The 12,650-nt window shown below is 36.8% G+C and overlaps 1 protein-coding gene across 8 annotated transcripts in view; it reads left to right on the forward strand.

Moving 5' to 3' along the window:
* NBEA (neurobeachin) overlaps positions 1 to 12,650 on the forward strand; it is a 460,838-nt gene that overhangs the window by 403,615 nt on the left and 44,573 nt on the right. For all 8 annotated transcript variants that reach the window (XM_071737478.1, XM_071737489.1, XM_071737508.1 and 5 more), the window contains 2 exons: positions 1,163 to 1,315; positions 11,988 to 12,155. In XM_071737478.1, coding sequence (XP_071593579.1) covers positions 1,163 to 1,315; positions 11,988 to 12,155 — 321 coding nt within the window. The remainder of the gene's footprint in view (positions 1 to 1,162; positions 1,316 to 11,987; positions 12,156 to 12,650) is intronic.

A 12,650-nucleotide genomic window follows, 5' to 3' on the forward strand; every position in this document is an offset into this window, starting at 1 on the left:
TCATTTTAGTCTAACCTGAATTCAGACATTAGTATATTAAAAATAATGCAAAAAAGGAAATAAATTGCCTCCTTAAACATACATAAAATTGTTACATAAATATTCTTTTTTTTTAATGAATAAATCAGAAAGTTATGCTTTAACTGCTTTATTCCCTATGGAACTGCAGATCAGTTTTAATTAGATAAGTTTGTGTCTGCAATGGTTCTTTTTTTTTTTTGCTGTGCATGTCTGCGGCTTTTGAAAGAACCACAGAGACTCAGATTTCAGGTGTTGTATCATCAGTTTTAATCATGTTACACAAATGAATGCCATTATGCTTTTAAAAATGCAATTTAGTGAATTTAATCTATATCTGGATATTACAAAAGTGATAGCAAGTGCTAAATCTTTTTTACTGCAGTAAATAAGTCTTTCAATACTGATACAGTAATATACAACAACAAATGTAATACTTATTCTGTCAAAATGCATTTCTATTTAGCTATCCTGGAAACTGGGAAAAACCTCACATCCTAACTTATCTATATTGCATTAATGTACTGCAGGTGATCAGTCATGATCTTTGACACTTTAAATATCATGTATTTATGTTTTAAGGACATTTGCTATACTACATTTTTCTCTCCATTTAGTTTTGGATTTTTATTACAGTACAAAATTTGTTCACCCTGAATTATTTTCCTTTATATAGGTAATCAAATTGTCAGCTTTTCTATGTAATTAAAGAATAAAAGTAAAATCAAGAGAGTTCAATAAGAAACTTTTTCCCCGAATAAGAAACTTTTTCCCCGCTTTTAACAGTTTAGTTAAATAATGATTAAAAAACCTGAACAAACTTAGGGTGTGAAAGGTTTGTCATACAGTTTCTTGTACCTGTTATTCTGAAGAGGTCTCCATTATTGGTAATTGTTTTCCAAAGTTATGCTTTTCATAAAAACAGGTATGTGAAAAACAAAGATTGAATATTTAATTCTGAAAAATAACTTTGGCTGTAAGTGCAAAAAAGCACGTTATAAAATTTCTTAAACAATTGCACAGAAACATAAACAGAACCAGGAATGCTTTAATGTGTTCTACAACAGAGCTGTGTTCTTCAGTTAGCACCGTTTAGCATCTCTGTATAAATGTAAAGTCTCATTGTGTGTTTTCTCCTTCTTAGGAGTTAATTCCAGAGTTTTACTACCTACCAGAGATGTTCGTCAACAGTAATGGCTATAATCTAGGAATCAGAGAAGATGAAGTTGCTGTGAATGATGTTGATCTCCCTCCATGGGCCAAGAAGCCAGAAGACTTTGTCCGCATCAACAGGATGGTAAGCTGCACTGTAGTTCTGTCTTAGTTAGAAGTTCTGTGTTGTAACAATCTAGCTTAATGCTGATTTTCATGTCTTTAGAGATAGATTTATAGAAATTAAATTAAAAGTAAAGGAGAATTTGCATTCTTCCTTGCTTGACAGAACCCTTCATTTTAGAAAGGATTTTTTTCCATGTACGCAAGTCATGGAAAATGAAATTTAGTTACTTACTCTCTCATGAGAAAGAAGGGCTGGACAATACCAGGTAGCTGGAAAAAAATTAAGTCTCTTTCTCCTGATCACATTCTACATAAGAAAAAAAAGTTTCAGATAAATTATGGTATCTTGCAAGATATTTCATGCTCCTTACTTGACTGGAGCTAGGTACTTCCTATTCATCAGAGAGGGACTGAAAGGGTAGAAATGCAAATGCAAGCCAGCATTTCTCTGAAGAAATTTTGCAAAAGAACTGCTCTGATGTAAATCACCGTGAAGTCTGCAGAATTTAAACATGAAAAAAAAATATCTATGTTGTACATTTTTACTTGAATTTGATAATGAATTTATTAATGATAGACTACATATACTTCAGGTCATTTTTAGGAAAAACAAAGTGTGTTATGGTGTTTTTATCAGCAAAGGTTCAACTTACGGTTCTGTTCTGGAAATGGATCTTTCTTAAAATGCATGTCAAGAACTTCCTATTTAAATAAAATTTTCCTTCAGGAACTCATAGAAAATATAGCCATATGAACTTCAAAAGTATAGAAGAATATTATAGAAACAAACCTATTCCAAATATGATTTAGAAGTGTCCTCTGTTCAGAAGTGTTCTCCATGTAGGAGAGTAAATGGTTTGACATGTACCACAGTCTTCTAAACAAGTGATGGCAACCTCATCACATGAGACACATGAAATACACTATCCAAAGCATGAAAAACTCATTCCAAGGAATAGTTCTTCGTTGGCAGAAGGAAGCTGAACAACATTTTTATTCTTTTTCTTGGCTGATTTCTCTTATAGCTGCATATATTTAAACATTCTTTCTAAAAACATGTAGTTGTAACAGCTGGTGGTAATAAACTCAAGTACAATTTTACTAACAATGAAAGAGGTGGACTTAAAAGATTGCTACCCTCCATTACCATCTCCATTACCACCTCCATTACCATCCTGAAGTGTGGGATTCCTAGCCTCAGGTTCATGTCTCCAGAGTGCCCATGTCACTGCACAGGGAGAGCTTTTTTGGATTGTGGTTGTGGCTAAACCTGAACTGAGCCAAGGAACAAGCACACTGAAGTTGACCAAAAGGTTTACTTTTGACAGAAGTGTGATAGCTTAGTGAAAAAGGATAAACAGATGCCACCTATTGGAGAATGTAGTGAGGAATATTGATGACTCCCTTAGGCAAACCTTATAATGTTCCTTCTTGTTTTCTAAATTGTGTTTATCTTTCACTTCCACAAAGATGGAATGAATAATAGAAAATAATAATTCACTATGTGATAGGAGATCACTTGAAGAAAAGTGTTAGCTTTGTTTGATTTCTCTGGTGCAGTGTCTCCTTCTTAGGAAATAGCATAGGAACTCTAGTGAAATGATGTGTACTGGGTTATTTTTGGCTATTGAAGAGAACACCTGCTTACATGAATTTAGAGTATAGCATTTATGCCCCTTCAGGGCTGTTCTTTCAATCAAGGCTGGTAGTTAAGAGAAATACTTCTTAAATTTTAAACTGTAATAGCAATAGTGACTGGTTCCATAGGAATCTAAGTATGCTCAAACTGCCACAAGACAGACAAACAGCATCAGTAGCAGTAGAGTAGTCTTAGAATTACAACCTTAAACTGAGTACTTTGCAGATTTTTAAATCAGATATTACCTCACTTAGGTATCATACCCTTCCTATACTGTCTCCTACCCCTTTGCCCACAGATTTGAGCATCAGGCTGTTATGCTACAGTTTTGCCTCGAGGCATTTTCTGCCTTCCCTTTATTCATCCCAGCATCTACTTTTAGCAAGAGCATGATTGGTTGTTAAAATTCAGTTCTGCACAGGTACAGGCTACCTTAAACAGTTTGATGAAGTTCACAAATGATCATAAAGATAGTACTTGCCTAGAAAATAGGTGAAAAATCCATAGATTTATTTGAATTAGGTACAGAAATTACACTGAAAATCTCCTTGGGAGGAAAGAATTAATGATATTCAATAGGAAGCAGAAGTTTGGAAACAAAAATTTGTACCAAAAATAAAGCAGAAGCAAGAGAAGGTTGATAATGAGCAGCAATTAGATTAGATAAAACTCTCTAATTTTATATTCACCAGAAATAAGTGTATTTTGATGCTGTCTATGGAGAATCATTGCATCATAGTGGATGTAAACAGTTGTACCTGTCTATGGTTCTTTTGAGACTGCACCTGGAATATTAGATTTACTTCTAGGCAAGTAGATGACAGAAGAAGTACTCACATTTGGATGGAATTCAGATGATAGAAACAAAGTGAATTAAAATTCGGATGTCTAAAATACATGGGGTTTTTTATAAAGCTTATTATAAAGTAGCAACTAGCTAAAGCAGGATAATCCCTTTCATGACAATGCAGATATAGTATGCCTAGTAAGAGGAAATGAAATTATATTTTGAAAGATAAAATGTTAAATAATTTTTCAGAAAAGCTTCCGCAGGTAGGTTTTATTAGCTCATAGATCAAACTGCCAGTATGCCCCTTTTTTAGTCACTAGAAGTAGGCTAGTCAAAGTAAGGAACAAATATAAAAGGAATGGAAAGTTTGACATTCACAACCTAATGTCTGATTCCATGTTTTGAACAGCAGCCAGCAGATGTATTATTCAGTTAGGTCATCTCCAGGCCAGGCTTTGGCTGCTATACAATAATCTATCTCAAGGAAAAAAATAGTCTGGGTGTGGTGCTGACGTGTAAAACACAGCAAGCTTGTGCAAGCCTGGAATTTCTACAGCAACTTATCAAAGCAAGTAGAAAACATGTTTACAGGAAAGCCACAGAAAATTAAGGAAAATTTCAAGTAAGTGTTCTCCTAATCCCTTGTCTAATTAAATTAGCAGTAGTCATTTTATTTCACTGGAAAGACTCCTATATAACATACAGTGGGGTCTTGTTTATCCCTAGCTGAAACTATTTCTGTCTGTTCATAAGTAATTTTTTGCTGGCTGCAAGCATATATAAATATGTCATTTTATCTGGGAGTAAATACAAATCCCTATAGACAGCCAACCTGCACATTTATGAATGTAAACATTTTTTTTAAATAACAGCAAGAATTTCAGCGTTTCATCCTGAGACTTATTAAGACAAGTAAAGAAGAACCCAGAAAACATCAGAGGCACAGGGACAGGAATCAACATAATTTAACCAATTGGTCAACAAGCTTTACGAAAATTCTGTGCAAATTAATAAAAGACAGGCAGGGTTTTGGGGGTGTTATAACTTTGTTTAGTTGGGTGTTTTACGCTTCTAACTAAAAAGAGAAACGGAGGTTAACGTGGTTTTCCATCAAAAGAGATTCCTTTAAACTTGTGAAAATTAGACTTATTGTAAAGACTGGAAAAGACATTCAGAGAAGTTATTTCTAAGACCCATTGCAGTAGCTTCTAAAGCACTTAGTGTATACATCAGGGATTGTTGTAGCAGTTTTATTTATCCACACAAAGCTAGACTGATCGCTCTGGAGTTACTCATGAAACATTAATAAAGCACAATGTTCAATGCTAACATGATTATGGTCTGACCTCGGCGATGGCACAAAGGACAGAGGCAGAAAGTGTCCCTGATAACATTACCCTAATGCTGGGCTCATCAATCATAATCTCCCATTTTGCCAGGAAAAAAAAAAACCAAAACCAACCCACGCATAAAACCTTCCACAGATGTGCATCTGTAGTCCTACTCAGCCTCTCATTCCCCACAGACTTAGAGCAGTCCTGAGAGCCAGAAATGGAATAGATTCAGTCAGTAAGTCAAGCATGTTAAATCAAGGCAGGGAACACCACATGAAACAGTGAAGCAGATCGTTTATAATAAGTGTTCTTTAGTTTTGAAACAGAAGATGCAAGATTGTGTAATTCAAAGTTAATTATAATTATATTTTCATTATGGCTTATACACATTTTCAATTACAAATTGCAGCATTGAGTAAAGTGCATTCACTATAAATTATATTTTTGAGACTCTAAACGGTGTCCTGTTGTTATACAGATTTTGTTCCTATTACATAACTGTTGCTAAGATTGCATTTTCTTTCTGTCTTTGAAATGATTTATTTGCTCTCTTCTGCCAATTATTATTATGTTTCCCTGGCTATTCAGAAGCATGCATAGTATTTCATAATTAAAAAGCTTCTTGAATAGTCATTAGAAACATCTATTATGAAAATCTCTGTGCTGTGAGAATCTGGAAGATTTATTGTTTCTCCTCACCATTCAGCAGCAGTTGACATTATTTTTTTACCAGATAAGCAGTAGATAAGATTTGATATTACTTCCTCAGTAGTAGCTTTGATTTTATTTTGTGTATTGCCAAGGATTGTTCTCAATCCAATTAGAACTCATTCAGCTAACAGGGATTTCAATCTAATTTGGAAAAGACTGATTCTTTTTTTAAAAACTTCCTGTATCACTGAAGAAACTTATTTACATCTTAGAGATGCTCCCATAAAGGATAAGTTTCTGTGCAGACATCCCTCAGTAACCCAAATCTGTAGGATGCACTTTCATTGTAATTACAATATTACTTAGTTTAAACAAAACTAATTTCAAATATCAGTATTGCCTGTTGGATTCTTTGGCAAGAGTCAAAGAGTTTACTCTTGCAGTCATACAAGAAATGGCAAAGGAACCAGAGAACCATTAGGAAAGGAGAATCTTTACATTCAGTGGCTGCAGAGGAGTGTGGATTTAAGGGGGAGAGAAAAAAAAACCATCTGGCACAGTGAAACAGGCAATGGTCTGTGATTGAGCAGATCTAGAAAACCAAAATATCTCAGAGTGCTTTGGAGAAAATATTTTTTAAAATATACTGAGTATAGTTAGCAGCAAAATGGTGTGGTAGGAGTTCTTGGAGACACAGGCAGTGGATAGCTACAGGGGGGAGGGAAACATGACAGGAATGGAGCAGCTCTGGTCCTGAAAAGGAACAGTGTCAGAGCTTTCCTCTTCTCTGGTGACACAAAATTACCAGGTAACACAAAAATTCGTATTAGAAAGAGCTTTGAATAACATATTTTATAATTCCAGAACTCCTGATACTTCATATGTATTAAAATAAAAACCAGTGCCTCCTACTGGAATCTCAGTAAAAAATAATTTTAACATTAAATAAGGATGAACGGAGAGGGAAATGTGCAGTATTCACACTTCAAAGTCTAAAAAGACCTGTTCTGCTTAATCTCACTAACCAGTAACTTGGGTAAAATTAACTTTATTTAGGTTCTACATAAATACAAATTTACTGATATCTATTTATCTTTTACATTAACTGCAACACAGATTTTCAGCTTGTGGAACATGTGAGCATGCATTTGCCTGCAAATGTGCAAAAAGCAGAATACCTTTACTTCCAAATCTTTATCTTTCTCCTGCTAAACATAATGCTTGTGGTTTAGCTATTAGCAATAAAAGTCACTTTACTAAAAACAGTACCACAGGAGACTCCTTTCCTTGAAAAAAACCCATGAAAAATGCTGACTGGAATACCCCTATTTGAAAATGAAGCCCTGATAACAGTGGTTCAAACAAGTTTAGCTTGAGAGTGCATGAATATAACAGCATGGTTTAATCATAATAGAAAACAAGAAGTCTACTAGCTTGTTTCTGTTAATCAGTAAGAATATTGAAAAGCCATATATAGTGAAAAGAATATATGAATATAAAAGAATATATGAAAAGAATATATAATCCTATAAGTAATAATTCTTATTGCTTTTCTTAAGAAAAGTAGTTTTCTTGTCTTTAATATTGGAAATATACTCAAACTAAAGCCCTTAAAATACTTAAAGCCAAAATGTTCACCAAAGCACTCTTCTTAAAGGCTATTTCCAGCCTATTTTAAGGTTATTATCTTTTTCTGTATGGTCTTCCTACTGTACCTACAAATTAATGTAAATGCAGAAAATTCCTTCACCCTATTCCCTACTGAGCATTGCATATTCCTGAGAAATGAAACAATGTGCTGTTGACAGGGAACACCTCATAAATTTTCAGGAGGCACTTACATGGAGAGGGAGCATCCTGTGCATTAGAGCAAATTAGGGAGAGGATTCTGCAAGTATCGCTTGAGTAGTGGTGCAGAAGTACTTGGGAGAAACACCAGCAAACCAGGTCAGCCCTGACATCTGAAGCTTTTTCCTGACTAAGGTGAATCCAGGTTACAAGCACAGATCAGGAGCCTTGTCCCCTCCAAGGGCCAGATGGGACTTTGCAAACTTTTGGTGGCCTCTTTGTCCCTTCCCAGCACCATACCCCACACACCACCCCGATGAGGAGTGAGTGTCACAAGTCACCCATTGCCACCCATTGCCACCCATCATTGGGGCTGTGTGGTGTTAAGGCCCATGCAAAGCCACTCTCCCTCACAGCTCTGGCTCTTCTCTGTGCCTTCCACTCTGGTCTCTGCTACAAATCTCTTCACCACACTGGTCTTCCAATACAGGGCACTTGGCAGGCACAAGGCTTTGAGCCCCCTTGCTACCATCAGCATCATAGAATCATAGAATCATAGAACTGGCTGGGTTGGAAGGGACCTCAGAGATCATCAAGTCCAACCGTTGATCCACTCCCGCTGCGGTTACCAGCCCATGGCACTGAGTGCCACATCCAGGCTCTTTTTAAATATTTCCAGGGATGGAGAATCCACCACTTCCCTGGGCAGCCCATTCCAATGTCTGATCACCCTCTCAGTAAAGAAATTCTTTCTAATGTCCAACCTAAACCTCCCCCGGCACAACTTGAGACCGTGCCCTCTTGTCTTGCTGAGAGTTGCCTGGGAAAAGAGACCAACCCCCACCTGGCTCCAACCTCCTTTCAGGGAGCTGTAGAGAGTGATGAGGTCTCCCCTGAGCCTCCTCTTCTCCAGGCTAAACAGCCCCACTCCCTCAGCCTCTCCTCATAGGATCTGTGCTCGAGTCCCTTCACCAGCCTGGTTGCCCTCCTTTGGACCCGCTCCAGGACCTCAATATCCTTCCTAAACTGAGGGGCCCAGAACTGGACACAGTATCCTCACATCCTCACATCCCTGACAGTAGTTCTTCCAACTTCAAAATATCTATGGAGTTCTTAAATTTATACTTCAAAGTAATTAAATTCACTCCCTACAAATTTCTCCAAAACTTGTGTTGCATTTCCACATACAGACCTCTAAAGAAGCATTAGACCTGTAAACATAGTACAATTAATACTTAATAATACTTACAATACTTAAAGAACTGGGGACACCTGACATGCTTCTGTTAAAAAGTACCTCATTTATTTACTAAATTATTAAAGAACCATTCATCCATACAAAACAGAAGTTCTCCAAACCTGCCAGGGTCAGTAAGCCCTTCTCTGGAATGACAAGCTGCTGAGTATGGGCTGGTCATGCAAGCAGAAACTGCCTCAGGGAAACAACATGGGCATTGAGCTCTCCTAACACCAGGGAGTGGATGTTAGAGGAAATAATGGGTGAAATATGCTCATTTGACCCAAGCATTTATTTTTGCAAATTTAGCATCCCACCTTTAAAGTTTTGCCATTTTTCTGAAATGCTTTCTGTATTCTAGGAAAAACAGTGCCTTTTTGGTGAAAGAAAACGTCTAATGATTTTTTTTTTGTTAATAATTTTTTAATAAATAATACATGCAGATGCAATAATACATAAATACACAGAGTTTGGAAGAGAAGGGGAACAGTTAGGCTGCTTACTGTAAGTTGGTCACGGATGCTAGAAAGACAACAGGCTTTAAATTCCATTTAAAGTTTTATTACATACAACTGAACATTAAAAATGGAGCATTTAAAGGCTAGGAAATACTTTATTTATGGTTGCTGTGGCTGGCTTAATTTTATCCTTGCATGCTAACATCCTGCACGCTAAATTAGGTAAAAGTCCTATGAAAAAAATTTTATGGGATTATACAGTTGCTGAATATATCATGTTGCACACACGCAATACACCACAATTAAGGATTTGGCATTTCTTGAATATTTATCAGTTGAAATGTATGAAACCATACAGTATTAGTTTAAATGTATTAAGTATTAGTGCTATTTAAATTATATTACTTGCAATTTGCACATGATAGCCACTAATTTTGAAAAACACCAAATTTGTTTTCTATTTTGGAAAGGAAACAACATGTAAAACATTTTTTATAGCTTTTTCTTGTATGCTGAACTTGAGCCCTTGCAAACTGAGCTACGTTAGCTATTATACATAATAAGCCTTCCCATTCATTTTCCTCAGAAATAGCAGTCACTGGTTTTGACAGAAAATGGTTCAGTTTGTCACCACAGCACAGAGAGTTCCTTTTCCACGTGGAGCATTACAGGGAGAGTTTCTGAGGAGTGACTGAGTGGTTACCCAGGGAAGCAGACCCATGGGTCTCGCCCCATCTGCCCCTATTCCTGTGCTGGGGGTGGGGTGGGCAGGGGTTGCTGCCACTTCTGGGAAGTACATGACACAGTACTTCAGTGTCCAGTGATGAAGGAGACCTCATCACTCTCTACAGCTCCCTGAAAGGAGGGTGTAGCCAAGTGGGGGTTGGTCTCTTTTCCCAGACGACTTTCAACAAGACAAGAGGGCATGGTCTTAAGTTGTGCCAGGGGAAGTTTAGGCTAGATATTAGAAAGAATTTCTTTACAGAGAGGGTGATCAGACATTGGAATGGGCTGCCCAGTGAAGTGATGGACTCTCCATCCCTGGAGATATTTAAAAAGAGACTGGATGTGGCACTCAGTGCCATGGTCTAGCAACCGCAGCGGTGGGTCAAGGGTTGGACTTGATGATCTCTGAGGTCCCTTCCAACCCAGCCAATTCTATGATTCTATGATTCTATGATTATTTCCCAAGCAGCCTCCTTTTGTCCTAGTTGTTCTAGGTGAAACCCTGTCCTAGCTGAAAAGTGTCTTTGCTGAAGTGTGGCACTGTGCTAGGAACAAGGGATAAATTGGGACTTCCTGGGGTGGGGAGGATAGCCACTGAGTTTGAGAATGAGGTATGTTTTAGATAAAGTAATGGAGAGGGTTGCTGTGAGCTCTGAGTGAGTGGTAAACTTTACATAGATATTTAGATAATAAATTTTATTAAGGCTGTTATTTATTTATTTTTTTTGGTGAGTTTACCAGAATCTTTTTAGAGGTGCGCAGTGACAGAACCAGAGGCAATGGGCACAAACTGAAGCACAAGAGGTTCCCTCTGAATGTCAGAAAACGCTTTTTTTTACTATGAGGGCACAGGTTGCTCAGAGAGGTTATTGAGTCTCCATCCTTGGAAATACTCAAAAGCCTTCTCAGTGCAGTCCTGGGCTGCTGTCAATGGTCATGCAGAGGAGTTGGACCAGATGATCTCCAGATGACCCTTTCAGCCTCAAATTTCTGTGATTCTGTAATTAGTTATTTGGGGGGTTTTCTAACAAACTTGTTGGAAGCTTGTTCCCAGATCTGAGAACTGAACTGCACTTGTTCTGATCAAAGGGAACCAGGTATATGGCACTGTAGAAAAGCAGGACTTATGATATAGTTTGGGCCAGGACACCTGTAAAAATTTTGGCATGAATTATGTGACATTAGAAAAGAATGAGTGTTCCAGGATGTCACCTTAAATACATCTTACAAGAGTCTTTATAAGTGAACAATTTGTGTATCCAAGTAGGGGCTCGTGGGAAACTAAGACACATAGACTGGGAAGAGAAGAGTGGTAAGGAGAAACTTTGTAATGCCTTCAGCTTTCAAAAACTCCAGTTCAGTCAATAGTACCTTCTAAGGATTCCAGTCATATCTTATAAAAGCATATTGGTTGGCTCAGAATCAACAGAAATATTCTATCTAGAATTAATCTCTTTCCATATGTTCAGGAAAGGAATAGCAATCCTTGATCTGATTTTTAAATGTCATCCAGCTATTCATGGCCTGTGTTTTCTTTGATGAAACAACCTAAAATAAAAAAATTACTGTGAAGAATACTTTTCTCCTTTGAGAAACCAGTCACAATTGACACATTGAGTTTGGAAGTTCTTTTTACCAGTCTCTTTAATCCTCAGGTTTCTGCATTAGATTTAAGACTAATCATAAATGGTTGAAAAGTTAGTTGAGAGATAGAGTTTTTTCAAATTATTTTCCCATTTTCATTGATTTTCCTTGATGCATTACCTAACTTATTTGACAGACCCAAAATTTAATAATTAAACCTCTTACAGCTTGAAGAAATACAGTAGCTGAAAAGAGTATTAGCTTTTTATAAAGCTGAAGGAAGAAGAATATCTTTTTAGCTTTTCTCAATATAATTTGTTCTGGTTTTTAGTGTTTGAAAGGTTTCAAAAATATTGAATAAACCTGACCAGGAAACGTAATGCTGCCCTTTATGTTTCCTTAGATAACAGGATAAGGTAGGATGTAATTTAAGCATGCAATTGCAAGATGGAATTTACATCCCAACTCTGAATTTCACTTGCAGGCCCTGGAAAGTGAGTTTGTATCATGTCAGCTCCATCAGTGGATTGACCTTATCTTTGGCTACAAGCAGCGAGGACCAGAAGCCGTGCGGGCACTCAACGTTTTCCACTACCTAACGTATGAAGGCTCTGTGAACCTGGATAGTATCACTGATCCTGTCCTCAGGGAGGTAGGTGTTACTGCCATCTCCTTCTAAAAACTGATGGGAGCTGATGTGAGAAATGGTTGTCTTTTAGTGCTGGAAAAAATTGGTGTGTGTGACCTGATTCAGAACTTACGTCATAGGTGACTTCAGAAGTGAGTATTGATAAATGGGCAATAGAACAGATAACCCAAAGTATTCTGTTTACTTGAAGTTGCTAATATATTTAATGGTCAGTTATGATAAAGGAAATTACAATGCAATGTATGTTCTTTAATACGTATTCTGCTACTTTTTATAATTTACTTTGATTAAATTCACTTAGTACAACTGAAGAGTTGAAAGAAAAAATTGCACCATAGTCACAGGAAAAAAAAAAAAAAAGTAACATTTTCAGTCAGATAATGGTGAGAATATGTATCTGAAAAGGAATGTATTTTCTAGTGACAGAGAGAATTATTCAGAACTCTTTTGTGTTAATCATGTAAAGTGTAATCAAACTGTTACCAAAACAGAAACGTC

The sequence above is a fragment of the Heliangelus exortis genome, chromosome 1 (genome assembly GCF_036169615.1).
Source record: "Heliangelus exortis chromosome 1, bHelExo1.hap1, whole genome shotgun sequence".
Classification (NCBI taxonomy): Eukaryota; Metazoa; Chordata; class Aves; order Apodiformes; family Trochilidae; genus Heliangelus; species Heliangelus exortis.